At 33.8% G+C, this 19,423-nt stretch overlaps 1 protein-coding gene and 1 non-coding gene across 3 annotated transcripts in view; one reads left to right on the forward strand and one right to left on the reverse strand.

Moving 5' to 3' along the window:
* Window positions 1-19,423, forward strand: part of LOC110791764 (protein DETOXIFICATION 27-like) — a 44,295-nt gene that overhangs the window by 5,682 nt on the left and 19,190 nt on the right. Inside the window, exons 3-8 of one of the 2 annotated variants that reach the window (XM_056841024.1) lie at window positions 3,871-3,957; window positions 4,248-4,304; window positions 5,816-6,054; window positions 6,793-6,911; window positions 7,102-7,191; window positions 8,446-8,519. In XM_056841024.1, the coding sequence (XP_056697002.1) occupies window positions 3,871-3,957; window positions 4,248-4,304; window positions 5,816-6,054; window positions 6,793-6,911; window positions 7,102-7,191; window positions 8,446-8,493 (640 nt within the window). In that variant the 3' untranslated portion in view covers window positions 8,494-8,519. Of the gene's footprint in view, window positions 1-3,870; window positions 3,958-4,247; window positions 4,305-5,815; window positions 6,055-6,792; window positions 6,912-7,101; window positions 7,192-8,445; window positions 9,403-19,423 lie in introns of those variants that run through there. The other variant, XM_021996529.2, reaches the window with a different exon arrangement.
* Window positions 10,035-10,107, reverse strand: TRNAA-UGC (transfer RNA alanine (anticodon UGC)). The gene has a single exon. It is a non-coding gene; the product is annotated as a tRNA-Ala (tRNA).

A 19,423-nucleotide genomic window follows, 5' to 3' on the forward strand; every position in this document is an offset into this window, starting at 1 on the left:
TCTAGATTGGTTACACCATACTCTATAACCTTTAACTCCTAAACCATAGCCAAAAAAAATACATTTTTAGCTCTAGGTTCAAGTTTAGCATCGCTATCATGAATATAAGCAGGACAACCAAATACTCTCAAACTAGAATAATCAACGGATTTTTTTCGTACCATACCTCAAGAGGTGACTTGAAGTTAAGAGCCGAGTGAGGAGAGCAATTCACCAAGTAACAAGCCATTGCAACGGCTTCCGCCCAAAAAAATTTCCTCAAATTTGCTTGTGAAAGCATACATCTAGCCCTCTCTAAGAGGGTTTATTCATTCGCTTCGTAACCCCATTTTGTTGAGTTCTACCCGCAAAAATTCGACGCCGCATAATGCCATGCTTGAGACAATACTTCAAAAACTTCTTCTCTCCGACATACCATGCTCTCCTATATGGCCAAGTCTCAAATGCCATAACTTGGTCTCACTATCACTCATAGTACCCGTGGAAACATTTGCCGAGCCTACCATGGTGGATCCTTGCAATGAGTACAAGCTTCCCACTTTAGAACCCTTCATAAACACAAGAGCACCTTTAATTCACAACCATCATTACTCCACCTTCCGATATGCATTACAACCGTTAGTGTCAAGAGTGTCAAGAGATATCAAATTCTTCTTTAGCTTCAAAACATGACGAACTTTAGTTAAGGTTCTCACAATACCATCAAACATTTTGATGGCTACCGTCCCAATTCCAATCACCTTGCAAGTTTCATTGTTTCCCATGGTGAAATTACATCCATTATACTCCTCATGGGAGCTAAAGAGATCCTTGGGGATCATATGAAACGAGCAACCTGAATTCAAAATTCATTCATCCTTACCCTTGATTCTTCCATGAGTGGCAACCAATGTACCACTATCACTATCGGTATCTACATAGCTAGCCTCGGCGGTAGCATGAGATTCTTTTCCCTTTCCGGACTTACCATTACCTCCCGATTGTTTATTTTGCCACTTCCAACATTCCGACTTAATGTGGCCTATAGTGTGACAATAATTGCAAGACTTGTTACGGTTAGGATTCAGTTTCTTTGACTTGAATTGACCCCTATTCGTTTCCCCAATTACCGCCATTACTAGTAGAAGTCTTCTCATGATTTCTACCCCTCCCAAATAATCCATCATTGTTATTTGATGATTTAGAAATCAATTGATTATCAATTAAGTCATTTTGGGTCAAAGCATCTCTAACATCATCAATACTCATGTCATCTATACCATGCAAGATAGTTTCACGAAAATGTTTATAGAATGGTGGAAATAAACATAACAAGTAAATTGCAAGATCCTCATCATATAAAACAAAATCAATATTTTGAAGATCCATAACAATCGAAAAGAACTCATCTAAAAGATACTTAAGAGAATTACCTTCCTCAAGTCGAAGATCATAGAGTCTACTCTTGAGTAGTAGACGATGGGTGACACTTTTAGCCATATAAAGAGCCTCCAACTTCGACCATAGATCATCCGCGGTTTCCTCCTTGGCAACGTCCCTCAATACTTCATTCGAGAGGCAAAGTTGTATTGTCGACAAAGTCTTCAAATCAATCTCCTCCCACTTCACTTCCGTCATGGTAGTGAGTTTCTTATCCTTCCCTTCAAGAGCCTTGTGTACACCATTTTGTATCAAAATAGCTTTCATTTTCAATTGCCAAAGACCAAAGTTGATTGACCTATCAAACTTCTCAAAATACAACTTCATTGTCGACATGAGTATTCAATACTCCCCAAGAAATCAAGCAAACAACCCAAACACAACCTTAGATCTGATACCAATTTTTATGAATGAAGAACCTTTTTGGGCTTGAATATTGATTTGTATGACAAATTTGATGTTGGAATAATGAGAAAGAATAAATGAACAAATTAAAAACACACACAAAAATTTAAGGTGGTTCACCGTTCAATGAGCTACATCCACCATGCGGGAGGGTTTGGAGCTTCTATTACTCTTCAATGGAGAAAGAATTACAAAGAGTAATTCTCAAATGAGAAGAAGAGAGAATTCTATGTATGCTTAGATTTAGGGTTTCAACCTCACTTGTGTTTCTCTCTCTTAATTCTGAAATTATCATTACATTTGGTATTTATAGTGTTAGACAACAAACCAATCTAAGGGACAAGAAAAGGCCACGTCGAACCTTGCGGAGAAGAAAATAGTTCCGCAAGGTTCGGTCGAACCTTTAAAGGGTTCGGCCGAACCAAGGACAGATTCGAACGAACTTACCCAAAGTTCGGGCGAACCTCCAAAATCTCAAAGCTACTGACTCTCTTCAGGTTCGGTTAGGGATGGCAACGGGTAGGATCTGGACCGGATCCTCTAGGATCCAGATCCAGACCCGTTTTTTAGGCAAGGATCCAGATCCTACCCGGATCCGCTGGGTAATTAAATTGAGGATCCAGATCCAGATCCGACGGATCCTACGGATCCGGGTCCAAAACGGATCCAAAACGGATCCTAACTTATTTTTTCATCAAACGAAACTAATTTTCATTTTAACCTTAAAACATAGTTTAATAAAACTTCAATAACAAAGCTATTTTTCCATACAAGCATTTACTAAAATAAAATTTAACAAATCCAACATAAATAATACTAAAAGTTCAAAAACTTCAATAATACTACAAGTCTTAAGTCTTTACTTTTATATTTTTATATATTTTTTTTATAAAAACGGGTAAACGGATCTGGATCCGGGTAATGACTTAGGACCCGATCCAGATCCGTTTTTAAAACCAAGGATCCATATCCTACCCGGATCCGTCGGGTCCAAAAATTGAGGATCCAGATCCGTTGAAAACGGATCTGGATCCACGGATCCGGGTCGGGTCCATTACCCACTGTCATCCCTAGGTTCGGTCGAACCATCAAAGAGTTCGGGCGAACTTCCAGCAGGTTCGACCGAACCTCCAGCAGGTTCGGCCGAACTTCCCTTGATTCATGAAAGCTTCTCATAAAATAGTCATAACTCCCTCATTTCTCATCCAATGAGTTTATGACCATGCGTTGAAAAGTTATGAGCCAAGCTTTCACCTCCAACTTGAATCAACTAAATCTAATGATTAGATAATGAAATATATCCATTTGAAGTCAGACCTTCCACTATAACACCCTAACATCTTTCAAGGAAGATTCGAGACACACATAACAATTTCAATAGGCCATTTGTATTATTTTTCTCTGCCTTTAATTTAGTGAGGGCCATGATAAAATCTCATGGAGCTACACATGAGTCCGTATTGGAGGACACCTGAGAAATTAGAAACATATAACTATGGTTTCGTTTATTCTGTAATAGGTGGAGTAAGCCACCAATCTTATATTGTATTTTGTGTTAATCAAATATTCTCAACTTAAATGTGAAAAGAAGGGAGTGTATTCATTTTCTTGTACACAATTCATTGGAACTTTTTGACTCTTGGTATTTAGGATATTTTTGTTATTTAACACCTTAAAAAAAATCAGTTTTTGTAATTAACACCTTGCTTAATTTTTGTTATATTTAAACATCTTAAAAAATAAAAAAATAAAAATCGACCAACTTAACGATCTTCGTTAAGAAAAACGTTGGTTTTTAAGTCTATGCTATACTTGCAAGCAATAAGAAGGAGTTGTCTACCATCAAATCATACATTGGAAACTACTACGTGTAACATAGTTAAAAACCAACGTTTTTTTTCTAACGGAAATCGTTAAATGGTGTTAAATTTCAAAAACTGGTTTTTTAAGGTGTTAAATGACAAAAAAAACTGGTACTTATTTTGATTATTACCGAGTATAATATCTCTAATAACAAGTTTAATGTATATAATTATGAACATGCAGTTTGGAAAATTGGTACTACAGAGTATTGGTACTGATGACTGGAAATCTGGAGAATGCTGAGATAGCCCTTGATGCGTTATCCATATGGTATGATTAATTCAATGCTTCAATTTAATGGACCCGTTTTATTATTCCTGAAATCACAAAACTTTCAACATTAAATCAATCAACAAACACTTGTAGTTATTGAAGACCAATCATTTCCTACTTTTTTTTTTTTTTTTTTTTTAACAGAATGACACTTTTTTTAATATGAATGGTACTTCTTTTTTTCCCCCTATTTTGTCTTTTAGCTATTTGTCTTTTACTCTGCACATATCAGATATTCGAAAATACTTCATCTAATAGTAACATGAGAAACGTTGTTGATTGGACAGTACGAGCATCAACGGATGGGAGTTGATGATTCCTATGGCATTCTTTGCTGGTGTCGGGTAAGTTCGTATCTTCGCTTTCTTTTTTTACCGGCAAAATTAACTCGTACTATCTCCGTTTCGTAAAGTTCTTTACGGTTACTATTTGCACGGAATTCAATGCAATAGTTAACTATTAATATATCCAATTTCGTATGTGAAAAAATTATAAAAAGTTGATATTAAGAAAATACATACCGATTGGTGTATATAATAGTAAAAGTTTACGGTCAAAGTTTTCATGCTTTGGACACATATTTCAAAGCGTAAAGAACTTTAAGAATTCGAAGGTAGTATCAACTGCTCAAGTTGGATGGGTCACTTATATTGACAAAGAGATAGGGATATGGGGGGCTACGAAAATTGTTCCAATTTGTTTCAGTTTGAGTAAACTCGACTTATCATTAATTTAAGTGACCCATCCAAACATGTTTAATTAGGATGAATACATGACACAAAGTTTTAGAATGTTGAAAACGTTGAAAGGAACAATTGCTTGAGTTACTTACGTAGGTATTACTCCGTTGAAAGAAAATCAGAAAATGAATGATACAACTAATTCGAGACTTCCGAAATAGGACAAGCAATCAAGAATTAGAGATAGGACAAGCAATCAACAATTAGAGACGGGAGGGAGTATGTTAAGAATAAAGATAACATCGAGTTAGGTTAGGTTTGATTGGGTCAGGTCGGGTCAGGCTTCATGGTAAGCTTAAGTGCCTTGGGTTTGAACGGGCATGTCCCACGTCAAACCCACATAATTCGTGATAAGCCCAAGTGTCTTGGGTTTAAACAGGCTTCATGATGTCAAGTGTCTTGGGTTTGAACGGGCTGGAAATTTTAAAAAGGAGGCCCAAACACGATCCAAGCTCATTTCCACTTCTGTTGGGTCGAACTTTTGTGTCTATGTCTTATTTTAGTTAATATAACTAGTGTGTGGCCCGGGCTTTGCTCCGAATTTTACTTTTTTTAAACATGTGCCTATTGTTAAAAGACTGTATTTTACATTTATATTGGAAAATATAACAAATATTGTAGCTAGTTGAGATGGTAGGAAATGAAACTTTAATCCATGAGGTTTGATGTTCGATCCTTGCTACATGCTTTTTTGGTTGTCAATAGCAAACCGTGATGCTTATTAGTGGTGACGTGGCGTATAAGGAGGGGGTATACGTGACACATATACGTTTTCCTAAACGCCTTTGAATATATTAGTATAGATAGATGTGATTTATCGTGTCGTGTATTGTCGTACTTTTTCCCAAGAAAGTGCTCCAGTCTATCCCACGACCCACGACATTGTGCTTATGTTGGATCGTGCCTTTTCCGTGCAGGGCCTCGGGTCGCGTAGGGCCAGGCCAATGCCATCTTTAATTGTATATTTGTATATGACAAACAATCGGGAATTAGAGACGAACTTTATTAATACGCGTATGTTAGCTTGTTGCACAACTTTGAAATACAAACTAAACAGTAAACATCAGTTATGTTTTTAAGACATTATTAATGATTGGTTTGTTAAATGTGAACAGAGTAAGGGTATCAAATGAGCTAGGAGCAGGGAATGGAAAAGGAGCTAAATTTGCAACGAGGGTAGCAGTTTTGACGTCTGTTGCAATTGGGATTTTCTTTTGGTTGCTAGTTTTGATTTTTCACGAAAAGATTGCTTTTATTTTCTCAACCAGTCCACCCGTCATCGAAGCGGTTAAGAAGCTTTCCGTCTTCTTGGCGTTCTCCATCCTACTCAACAGTGTCCAACCCGTCCTCTCCGGTAATTTCTCTTCTCCATCTATACAATTACATTTTCTTTTAACAAATACAAGTTGAAGAAGTTGGTGGAAACTCAATTAGATCTAGTAGGTCACAAAGTTGAGCCCCATCAGCTAAGAATGGGTTGGTCGGGTTATAAAAAAAGATATTTTTTGGTTCGATCAGGTCGGTCACTTTAGGGTTCGGGTTTACAAATGTTGGTTCAACACCCATAAATTTTGGGTTAGGTTCGACCCAACGGGTTAGATATATTTTTAAGCGAATAAATATACAAAAAAAAGGCGCATAAATTAACAAATTTTCATACACAAGTTTATATTTAGTCAAATTCAACCATAAAATAAGGTATAAATTCAAATCAAAATGAAATTACACCCAGCAACCGTAACAAGAACTTGTTTATTTTGTTTAAATTTCATTACAATCTCATTTATTACTAAAGAACGATTATATATCATTCAATCGGGTAAAAAACGAGTCCCGTCGGGTTTTGACCCAATACTTTTCGTGTTGTTCGGGTTCAGAAATTGGGTTACGGGTCGCAATATCTTGTTCAAGATCCAGTATTTTCAGGTTGGTTTCAGGTGGGTTTCGGGTCTGATCGATTTTTAACAGGTCTACTTGGAAGTGACATAAATGTTGATTCAGTAGGGTCGTTCTTCTTACACAATTGTTGTAGCTAGCCAACATTTAGTTGACCCATGCCTTGTGTTCTCATCTTTATGCCTTTGTTTTATAGGTGTCGCGGTAGGATCAGGGTGGCAAAGCACGGTGGCTTACATTAACATCGGATGTTACTATTTGCTCGGGGCACCACTTGGGTATTTGATGGGCTGGACATTTGACCAAGGAGTTATGGTAATTATTTTCCCATGGTACCCAATTTTCTTTCAACCGACTATGTGGTTTTACTACATGATTAGTTATCCTAGAGTATCTTATGATTCTTATATGATATTTTAATCTCTAGGATAACGTAGTTATTTTTAATATTAATACACATTATATTTGGCCTTGTTGCTAAAAATTAAAATTGAATTGATTTCAGGGTGTTTGGGCTGGAATGATTTGTGGGGGGACTGCAGTTCAAACGCTGATATTAGTTATCATCATAATTCGATGTGACTGGGATAAAGAGGTAATTAAAGTTCAAAGAGTGAAGTTTAGTATTTACTCCATCCGTCCCTCAATGTTTGTTTCATTTGACTTTTCATATCGTACATGACACAACTTAACACGTAAATATCTCTAATTCTATATCCGTCAAAATTATAAAAAATGGATATTCATATGCATTTTACCGAGTCTAACAAGATCTCACATGATTATGTTATTTCTTATAGTTTAGTGAGAATCCATGGTTAAACTTTTGAAAGTTTGATCCAAAACAATGCAATAGGGTAAATATTGAAGGACGGAGAGAGTATTTGATAAACGTTTTTCACCTTAAAAAAAAGGCCAACCGGAAAGATCTGAATAAGCCCAAAACTCGATTTTCAGGTATTTTTACAGTTTTACATACACTTTTGGCCTGAAGCTCAAACCCCTTTGGGCCAAAAGCCCATTAAGCCCAGCTCGAAAAGACTGTTAACTCTATATCACCCTGTAGTTTTGACGGATTTTCAGCGCGGCCCTTTGCTCAGTCTTTAGGGGGCATTTGGTTGTGGGTCTTCAAGAAAAAGGAAAGGGAATGATGGGTTTGCATTTCATTTGTTGTTATTTGTTTGGTGGTTTTTGTCATTCCCTTTACCCTCTTTACACTCCTCGGGGTCGGGCCTACAGGTTAGCCAATTATAGGCTTTTTCATCGAACATTGTCCGACTTCTTAAACTTTTATTGTGGCAAACTAGCAATGAACATTGTCCTACGAGATGGAGCGATTTCCTTCAATATTATTTAAAGAACGTCAAATTTCAAAATGCTCCACTTTCTAACTTAATTCTCACCATACCGTCCACGTCAACATTAAAACAGATCTATTTTTTCTTAACAAAGCGGCACGCTATCTCAGGTTGGTACATAGCGGTTTGGAAAAAAAACAAAAACTTAACAAAAAATAAACTTACAGTACACCCGTTATGTTTTAAAGCAAACTGCCATCTGAGATCATCAAATGACAACACAGACATTGAAGCAAATCGCTTTAAAACATAACCGCTATCTCAGATAGCGGTTTATAACAAAATCTCCATTTGAGATGGCGGTTCAACGCTGAACCGGAAAAAAAAAAAAAAAAATCTCTTTTTACCTTGCTTACGTGGATAGTATGGTGGGAATTAACTTATAAAGTAACGTTTTGGGAATTATTGGATCTTTATACAATATTGAAGGAAATCGTTCCATAAAATGATAAATGATTAGAATTTTGAACTATGCATGGTGTGAATTACAGGCCAACAAAGCAACCATCCATGTAGAGAAGTGGGCAGAAGGCATCTAACTTCAATATGAGAAACCATTATTTAGGTATAAACTAGTGTGTGGCCCGGGCGATGCCACGGATGCTACATTGAATAACTAAAGTTTTAGATTTTTCTTGAGCTCAATATTTGACCAAAATACTTGTCTTCTATAGAATGAAAAATATCTGTTAAGTTCATCAACTACACAGACACGCTAAGTCATTTATCATGGCAAGTAAGTTTTCAATCATATCATCTTACAATGTGTATAATTTATTTTCTCGTGGAACTAAGTGCGTCAAATTTATAAACACCAAATTAGATATATATACAGCTATGTAAGGCAATCCTATAGTTGATTCTTATGAGACTTATGACATCATGTTTCTTCATGGTTGTCATAATGCTTTAATTTTTCTTCTTTTCAAAATAGTCCATAGAAATTAAAAAGTCATTTAAAAATTTATTTGTTTTAGATTTCATGTGAACATTTATTTATAAATTAATGTGAAGATATGAACCACAATTGGTAGTTGGTTAAGATGGTAATGAGAATTATCATCCACACTTGAGGTCTGGTGTTCGAACCTCATTGTATTGATTTTTGGTTGTCCATTACATAATACTTGGTGAGTGGATGATGTGGCGTGAGGAGAGTACTACGTGACACATATACATTTTCCACAACGCCTTTTAATATATTAGTATAGATATAAAGGAGAAAATGTTCCTTATTAAGAATATACAGTACGGAATACATGTCTCGAATATGAGCCAAAGGCAACTCAAGTCACCGGAAATGTAATCAATCCCATCTTCAATGGAATGAACATTATTGCAGTTTGAGTAATGCCAACTTTATATGTACACCCGTTTTATTAGGTATTTTGTTTGGAAATTATACTAATCCGTTTCAAAATGATATTTACACTTTCTATTTTGATTTATCTCATAATGTTTTTTTACTGTGCTTAGGCATGCATAATTTACTCTGTTGCCTTTTTTACCCACAATATTTACAACTTTCTACTCCCTCTGTATTTTATTAGAAGTCACATGTTTACCGACACACGTATTAAGGAAGAAAAATTGAATCTAATAAAAATAATAAAGCAAGTGGGGGAGAGAGTAATAAACAAATAGGAAAAAGAATGATGGAAAAGTATTTTAATAAAAATAGAGAGAAACTTTAATATAGCGGTGGTCCCTAAAAGAAATTAGATATATTTAGTAATTAGAATGTGGGTAGAAAAGTTACTAAAAATTAAAGTGTGACTCCTAATAAAATATGGCCGAAAATAGTAAGTGTGACTCCTAAAAAATACGGAGGGGTTGTGATCGAGCTTTGGTATAAAAATGCGTATTTGAGGATACCAAAACTCGCACTTTTTCGTGTCGGGTCAGCGAGCCGGGCTATAGTTGATCTGTTCTACCTAATTCCCGAAAATAGAAAAGAACAAAAAATAAAAACCGGCTAGGTTAATTGTATATTTGTATTCCATCTAAAAGCACAAAAAGTTGTTTTAATTTTGGTATAGATCCTATAATTAAAGTTTTTTTTTGTTTGAAAAATTAGAAATGGAGATGCGGGGGATCGAACCCCGTGCCTCTCGCATGCAAAGCGAGCGCTCTACCATTTGAGCTACATCCCCTTAATCAACTAATTAACTTGTTAAGTTAGATTTAATGATCGATTAAATAAAAATACAATTAGAATAAAACATCTAGATGATGGAATAAATCAAAATTCATTTCAAGAAAATCATCGCATAAGTCTAAATCTTTTGTCCCCCACAATAAAAATTAACAAATCATTAATGTGTTATACTTATAATTGAGAAAATAAAAAGTATACAAATACAAAATTACGATTTCTAAATCTAATTGGAATCTAATCTATATAATATACTAAAAGAGGGGAAATCAATGTGGTGATGACAAATGTCATTCCATGATTTGCCTCTCTTTTAATTTAAATAATATATTTTTTAAATTCATCTCTATTACTCCGTATAAAAAAGGTTAATTATTATAATTTGATCCCAAGTATAATAATGGTAACTATAATTAATGAATATAAAAAACATATATTTATGTTTCATAGTCAACGATATTAGTATCAAATGTATGTTAATTATGCACGTAGTTACCTTATATATTTGACAAAAAAATCTCCTAACCACATGACATTTGTTAAGAAGGTGACATGTATACATGTTAACTTTTTTAATTAACACAATTCTATTGCAACTTTCATCTAATATCACGCGTAACGTAATTCTACCTAATACTCCGTATATTTGTATATTACATATAAATTAATTAATAGATAAATTATGGTCATATTTAGCTGATTGTATTTAATGATAACAATGACTTATAAAATCTGAACATGAAATATATTTTTCCCCCTTTCCTCCTCCACTGTGGGTGATGTGATCAAGAATATATTTGTCTTGGGTGACAAGGGATGATGAATTTTAAATTGGAATCGTCTCCCTCTCTTATCATGCATCTAATTGATACTCCCTCCGTATTTAAATAGCAGATACATTTGACCTGACACGGGTATTAAGGAAGAATAGTTGAATGAAATATAATAATAAAGCAAGAGGGTTTAGGGTAAATATTTTGATCAAGTAAAATAAGAGGGGATCATTAAATTTTGGATGGGTGTGGGGTGGAGGTGTATAAAATTAATTGTTTAATGTCGTAGTTGGTCATAGGGTAAATTAGATATATTATTTAAATAGATGGTGGGGTTGAAAATTTACTAAAAATGTAAGTGTATCTCCTATTTAAATACGGCCGAAAAGCTAAGTGTATCTCCTATTTAAATACGAAGTGAGTAATAAATATATCAAGATTTTTTTCTTACTACTAACCTACATATTATAATGTTTTGTTTGTTTACTTAATTACTCTGGTAGACAATTGAATTGCCAAAGACTCTATAATTGAGTTTTAAAATTCAAAACTCTTTTACCAAAAAAAAAAAAAAGTTTTGTGTCTAGAGTTGGGTTTGAGGCGGGTGTTAATACACGGGTGGCTGATGGAGTGGGAATTGGAAGGGGTGGGTACCGTCCCTAACATTAGTGTTGGGGATGGGGATGAGAATTTTAGGCGGGTACGGGTTGGAGACTCTGCTTCGCCTCAAAGCTATCTTAACTGAGAATAATGGTGGGGGAGGTGTTAAGTGATCAGGTAATGAGGTAGATGAGACGAGTATTAAGTGAGTATGACTATCAAAGTGAATGGTGGATGAATATTTTTATGCTTGATACAAGTGTTTTTTAGGGATGAAAATAATTTTGTATATGTACCCTTATTTGTTAGGAAAATTTGTTAATATTAATCCAACCTTTGGCCGATTTTCTTTTATAAGCCCACCTATGACATATTTTTCAATAATCTCACCTTTACTACCAATTACTTTTATTGGGCCTAACCGACCGGTTACTGGATAAAAATTCAACTTTTCTAATTTATTTATTTTTAATTTACTTATTTTTCTTTTTTAGGGTTTAGAGAAGAGAGAGAAAGAGTACTGACACGTAAGGATATATTACCACCTACGACAGGTTTATGACATGTTAGGTCCAATAAAAATAGTTGGGTAGTAAAGGTGGGATTATTAAAAAAAGTATGTCATGATTGGACTTAATAAATGAAAATCGGCCAAAGATTGGAATAATATTAACAATTTTTCCTATTTTTTTTTATAAATAAGAAATCAAATGGAGTTACAACATGTCCATCATCGATTTTTAATTACGAGAGTATCTATAAGCTATATTTTGATGATAATTTTATACCATTGTAGTTCAGATTTCATATAAATTTATATTTATATTGTACACAGTGCATAAAATTCCCGAGTATATAGATATTTTTGTTTCAATGCTAATTTTATGTCAATATGCTCAGAAGTGGGTTTATACACTTACATAAATTGGTATGTAGGTAGTGGAGTAAATAACAAAACGGGTTATGATTATAGTGGTAGATATGATGAAGGAATGATGTACGTGATAATTGAATTTTATACCTAACAAAGGCAATGGGAGAAAAATGAGAATGAAAATAACTATTTATCTTGTACTTTCTTTGTTTCCTTTTTAAATTGTAAAATAGATAAATGACACACAATTGAAAGAGGTTAAAAAATGATAAATGATTCATTTAAAAATTAAGCACGAATAAGAAGTAGTTATAACATGTCCATCATTGATTTTAATTACGAACTAGAGTATCTATAAGCTATATTTTGATGATAATTTTGTACCATTGTAGTTCAGATTTCATATAAATTGATATTTATTTTATACACCGTGCATAAAATTCCCGAGTACATAGATATTGTTTTTTCAATACTAAATTTATGTCAATATGCTCAAAAGTGGGTTTATACACTTATATAAATTGGTATGTAGGTAGTGGATTAGATAACAAAACGGGTTATGATTGTAGTGGTATATATGATGATGGAATAATGTGATAATTGAATTTTATACCTAACAAAGACAACGGGAGAAAATGAGAATGTGAATAACTATTTATCTTGTACTTTCTTTGTTTCTTTTTTAAATTTTAAAATAGATACATGACACACAATTTAAAGAGGTTAAAAAAGGATAAATTAATCATTTAAAAGTTAAACACGAATAAGAAGTAGTTGTGTGATTTAGGTTTAATTTAATTAAATTGTCCTTTAACCTTCTTTATATCCCTCCTTAAGTTGTGTATCACAAAACTATGTTGCAAATAAAAAAGAAGTACCATAAAAGAGATTGAAAAAGAAATAGAGGAAATATCATATAGTGAATTCCTTTTTAAATTTCTTTTTGGTTGTAAAACATAAATTGCTAAAAAATACATAACAGTTCTTGATATGACCTATTATCCATATAAATTTTTTTGAAACCCCTATTTTGATTTTTTTTTTTTTTAATTGAAGACGAATAAAAAAAGGCCGTACATGAATACATTAAGTAGTACTCTGTACTCCCTCCGTCCCGGAATACTTGACCTGTTTTCCTTATCGGGTCGTCCCTTAATACTTGACTTGTTTCTAAAAATGAAAATATTCTAACAATATTATATTATTTCTCACTCCATCCCTATTAACCCACCTACCCCCTACTCCATACAAAAAATAATTAAAAATTCAACCCCTACTCTCCCCCAACCCCACCTCTTAACCCACCTCCCACTAACTACATTAAAATAATACCCTACTATCAACTACTACCTATTAAATTAAATAAGTCAATTCAAGTCCCTTAAACTCTGTGTCGGTAAAACCGGGTCGAGTATTCCGGGACGGAGGGAGTATATATTATCAGTATTTTAGTATATTTCATTTGGGTTGGAAACATTGAAGATTCCAAACAGATAGTACAAACACTTAGAATCAGAGGGAGTATGTGTGTGTGTAGAAGATTCAACTTCTCTTCATGACATAAGCCATATGACTATATGAGGCGATGGGATAAAATAAGAGAACATGGAGAAGAAAAACCTAGCTTATTCGAACCACATATCTAACTAAATTCATGTATTCACCATTAAACCTACATACGTAACAAAATGCAATTTTTTGAGAGTCTGTATTTAATTGGTAATTAATATTACCAAAATAATGATTAATATGTTAATGTAAAGATGTCCTCTCCTACACATTAAATTATACTCTTTGTGTAGTTTTAAATCTATGTAAAACTATTATTATAATTAGTAAATCGTGCATCGCACGGGTACTATACTAGTTAGGTACTAGGAGGTGGAGTACATGTATCCAAAAAAATGAAAATTCGAACTAAATCTTGTAGGACGTGGAGTTCATGTATCCGATTTCTACTGTCAAGTAAACCGATAAATTAAAATTGCAATATTTTAATAAAATTTGAATTAAAGAACAAGTAAAATATACTCCGTAGTATAATAATTTTCAAAAATTTTATTTTTGTAATTGTCATTTTTAAGTGCTGAAATAATATGAAAATTTGCCTTTTTCGATATGAGAAATGAGAAAGATGCGCTCCCTTGATCAAATATTTCGATATATAAGTCACCATCATATAAAGCCAAGTGACACAAGTCAATAACCTTCTACATACACTACAAGAAATTGTACTACTATCGACGGGAAATTCCGTCGCTAAAGGCCAATATTTATTGATTAACGACGGATTCCGTTGCGAACCCGTCATAAAAAGGGGTCGTCATTAATGAAAAATCCCGTTATTAACCCGTCATAAAAGACATTTGCGACGGTTATTCCCGTCTTTGTTGGGTTGTTATCCCCGTTGCAAAAAGTCACTTTACGTCGGGATTTTTACCCGTTGCTATTAGGTTGTCATAAAAGATACAAAATTTTGTAGTGATAGTAGCTGTGCACGAAAGAGTTGCGCACACATCACTCCCATTAAGTTGATGGTGTGACTGATCACACAGAAGACGCGTTGTTTTATTAGACTTGTGTATGGTCCTCGTCGCTTGAGGGCCGAGCTTCGACTGTCCTCCAACGCAAGTTTGTGCAAATACGCCGTGTGTAAATCAAAAAAGATTTTGTATGGTACTAAAACTACTAACAAAATGTTAAGATTCTGCCAATGATATGTCACAAAAAAAAAATGGGCCATTGATCATAAATGAGAAAATAAAAAGTTAAAACTACATATTTGGCGAATAAAGTCCTACCTTCTAGGATTACAGGGCTATTTGTTCTTGTCAAATGGTAACCATAACCGTGGTATTGTTCTTCACCTCAGATCCCTCTACCTAATCGTGTTGTGTTCGATTTGATTCATGTTCACATATACAGTGATGTGTCCCTATTATAAAAGTTTATGTCATGTTATCGTATCGGGCTAAGTTTATGTCATGTTCCTCACCTCAGATCCCTCTACCTAATCGTGCTAAGTTTATGTCATGTTGTCGTATAAGAAATTGTCAACTCTGATTTCAGCTCGGTAATCGGGTTCATGGTGTGTTGTCGCATTAGGAATTGACAACTGTTATAAAAGAAGCAAAATCACAAATAAAGAACACAAATATTTAACGTGGTTCACTTATAACAATGTGCTAGTTACGTCCACATGTAGTAACGATAGATGTTTTATCGATATCGGGGTGTTAGAATGTAAGTGTGAGTATTGTGTCCCACACAGGGGCGGATCTTGGTTCCCGATCGGAAAATTTTGTAGTGTATTTTTAGTTACGCCCCCCCCAAAATTTTGTGTATAATTGTATAATTACATAGTATATTGCTTAACTTTTTTCTACCGGACCCCCTCGTAAAACCGTTCAAGGTCCGCCGCTGGTCCCACATTGGATAATAATGCAAAGAGCTTCTAGTTTATAACCTAAGTGTGCTACTCCTCTTATTGTCAATTGGTTTTAGGATGGAACCTCAGTTGTGTTATGTAAGTGGGCTTCTGTTTACTCCTTGATTCCCCCATCTGTTATAACAAATTGGTATCATAGCTGGGCTTTTGATTAGTTGGGCTATTGCACCATCTGCTAAACACTATTGTCTGTGGGCTTATTCCGGTTATGGCCCGTTTGTTCGTGTCTCCTAAGTGGTTAGGGTTTGGGTGCTTTAGCCCATTCTGTTCAAGGGGGGGGGGGGGGAGTGACTTACACTTAAGGGGGGAATTTGTTAGAATGTAAGTGTGAGTGTTGTGTCTCACATGGGATAATGAAGCAAAGAGCTTCTAGTTTATAACCTAAGTGGGCTACTCCTCCTATTGTCAATTGATTTTAAGATGGAACCTCAGTTGGGTTATGTTAATGGACTTCTGTTTCCTCCTTGATTCCCCCGTCTGTTATAACACGAGGAGTACAAATTACATAATACAGTTAGATTGTAGCCTATAAAGTTCCAGAATATAGCATTCTCGAAACAAATCTGCGTGCTGGGTTTTCCAAAGGATTGGCCTCATTCTTCTGATTTTTATTTTGCTAAACTAAATGAAACTGAATTGAACTAAATTAAATTAAACTAAACTAAATAAAACTGAAATAAAACTTAAAAGAACAGAACTTACCGAAAAATAACCGATTCAAAACATATTCTAACATCTGATTCAAAACTCGGTGAATCGGTGGGATAAACTAATCCGATAGGGAAGTTTCAAGTTGAGCTAACAATCATGTGAGCTACTTATCAAATGACAAACTTTAATTTGTTTATGTTGGCAAATTATTCATCACAAAAAAATCGAAAAACAAAAGGACGAAATAAGACATAAATAGACAAAAGAAATCCAGAAGTATATATTATAAAAAATTGAACCATAGAGATAAATATGACTTTTAAGCAAGTACTACCTCCGTTTCAAAAAGTTCTTTACGCTTAGAAAAATGTGTCCAAAGTATAAAAACTTTGACCGTAAATTCTCACATTATATACATCAAAACGTTACATGTAAGATCTTGTTAGATTGGTCTCGGGATGTATTTTCAGAATATCAAATTTTTATAATTTTTTTACATTCGAAATTGGATATATTAGTAGTTAAATATTGCATTGGAGTTCGTGCAAATAGTAACTGTAAAGATCTTTTTGAAACGGAGGTAGTAAGACAATAGATGAATAGACAATTAATAATACAGAATTACAGATTTAAGGAAAACCACTAGTTTGCATGTAAGACAGACGTACATCGTCATTTATGGAACAGTACACATACACATTATTTGTGCTTTCATCATCGATGACGTGTACCTTGATAACACAGTCAAAACGAGTAAAATTAATTGACAATACGAAATTACGAATAGGACTAATTGAAGTTTATCTAAGTTATGAACTAATAACCTGTTAATGCAAGAAAGATAACTAAGAACGTGAGTTAAGAAGTAAGAACATAGAGATTTAACGTAATTTATTAATAAGACGGAGGAGGAGAAATCTTTATTGATCTTGAGCAGTTTAAATTACATACGGAGTATAACAATTAGGTTATAATCACTACAAGAAATTGTACCATTAATGACGGAAAATCACGTTGCTAAAGGCCAGTAATCGTTGATTAATGACGGGATTTTCTGTCGCGAACCCGTCATAAAAGGCGGCCGTCATTAATGGAAAATGCCGTCTTTAACCCGTCGTAAAAGACATTTGTGACAGTTGTTCCCGTATTTGTTTGATTGATTTTGCGACGGAATTTTTAACCCGTCGTTATTAGGTTGTCATTAAAAATACAAATTCTTGTAGTAAATATATATGCGAGATTCCCGTGCTGAATTGTTCCAAATTAAAAGGAGTGGACTAATTAGGGCCGCAACTGAGCCAACATGTTCACTAATAACTCGCGAACAAGTCCGGTCAAAGCTCGGTCAAAACTCGTTATTAATTAATGAACGAGTTTGAATGAATTTCTAGGCTCGATAAGTAAACGAGTCAAGCTCGAATAACATCACGTTCGGCTCGTTAATATTCATGAGCACTCATTTATATCGCATTAATTACTCGTTTATAAGCTCGTTTATAAGCTCGTTTATAAGCCCGTTTATAATTCGCTCAAGCTCGAAAAATAATTTAATGGATTAAAAAAAAAATTAAAGAAAAACTATGACCCTTAAATTTCAAGAAATTCATAAAACGATAGTGAATCTATCATGTAGTATAATATCTCATAGAATATTACAGTCATACATATATATTGTGAAGTTTCTCCTTGAGTCTAAGATTTAAATCAATTTCACGATTTCTCAAAGCTCGTTTATTAAGCTCGAATTCGAGCTCGAGCTAAACGAGCGTGCTCGAGCCGAGACAAGCTCGAACATGAAAAATCCTTATCAAGCTTAGCTCGAACAAGGTAAAACTCGGATCTGCTCGGCTCGTTTGCAGCCCTAGCACTAACATAGCCTTTCACTTCATTATTTTTTTTATATATATTTTTTTATTTTATTTTTATTGTTTATATCAAGCTAGCTCTATAACTACTCTTATAAAAAAAATTACGAAGTATTTGATAGGCACTTAACTTATAGAAATGTCAACTAATTTAGTTGATAAAATCTTAACAGTGTGGTATCATAAACATGAGATCATATCACGTCTACATATTTATCGCTTTACTTTTTATGGTTTTTTTTACACTAAAAAGGTCACTTTACTGATAATAATGTTCATTAATATGCTAATTAGATAAAAGACGAATGACTAGATAATACGTAGCCTAATAGTTTATTAATATGAAATCTAAATTAATTATATAAGAGGGTGTGTCAACATTTTGAAATTAGATAGATATATCTTATATAATAATAGAAGTTCAATCACGTATCCTTCTTGTTTTTATGTCGATCTCTTACATATTCTATCTCTCGATTCACCAACCACCTCGATCACTTGTCTTTTAGATTAGAAATTGGACTTAATAATAGTTCTTTAACTTAAGCTATGTCCAAAGACATCTTCCCCAACAAATTAGAATACTGCTACTTGTGAAGACAATCAGATACATAGTACTCCGTATATTATATTATATTATATTATATAAGAATAGTTTTTATAATTTTTTAATTAAAAAATTCGGTTATATTGTCTATGACAGAGATAAATCTTGAATCGTTTAACTAGGAGATCAGTAGAAGAATTAAACAATATATAGTATGAGATTTACGTAAATACACTAAAATTTAGGGGGTTCGTATACAAAAAATTTCGTTATAGGGGCCCCAAGCCATCACTAAGATACGCCAATGGTCTATGTAATACAGGGGAGGATACGGAAAATTTTAAATAAACATAATGTAATGCATTTGGAGTATAAATGAAATTGAAATTAAAATGTGAAATAAATAAAATTAATTTAAAGTAGAAACATCACATCTAATTAAGGAGGAGAAATAATAAATACTCTCTTTGTCTCTTTTTGCTCTTTACGTTTTCCTTTTTGGGTGTCTCAAAATGTTCTTTACATTTTCTTTTATATTATCATACAAATGTTTTAA

This window comes from Spinacia oleracea, chromosome 3 (assembly GCF_020520425.1).
Source record: "Spinacia oleracea cultivar Varoflay chromosome 3, BTI_SOV_V1, whole genome shotgun sequence".
Lineage (NCBI taxonomy): Eukaryota > Viridiplantae > Streptophyta > Magnoliopsida > Caryophyllales > Amaranthaceae > Spinacia > Spinacia oleracea.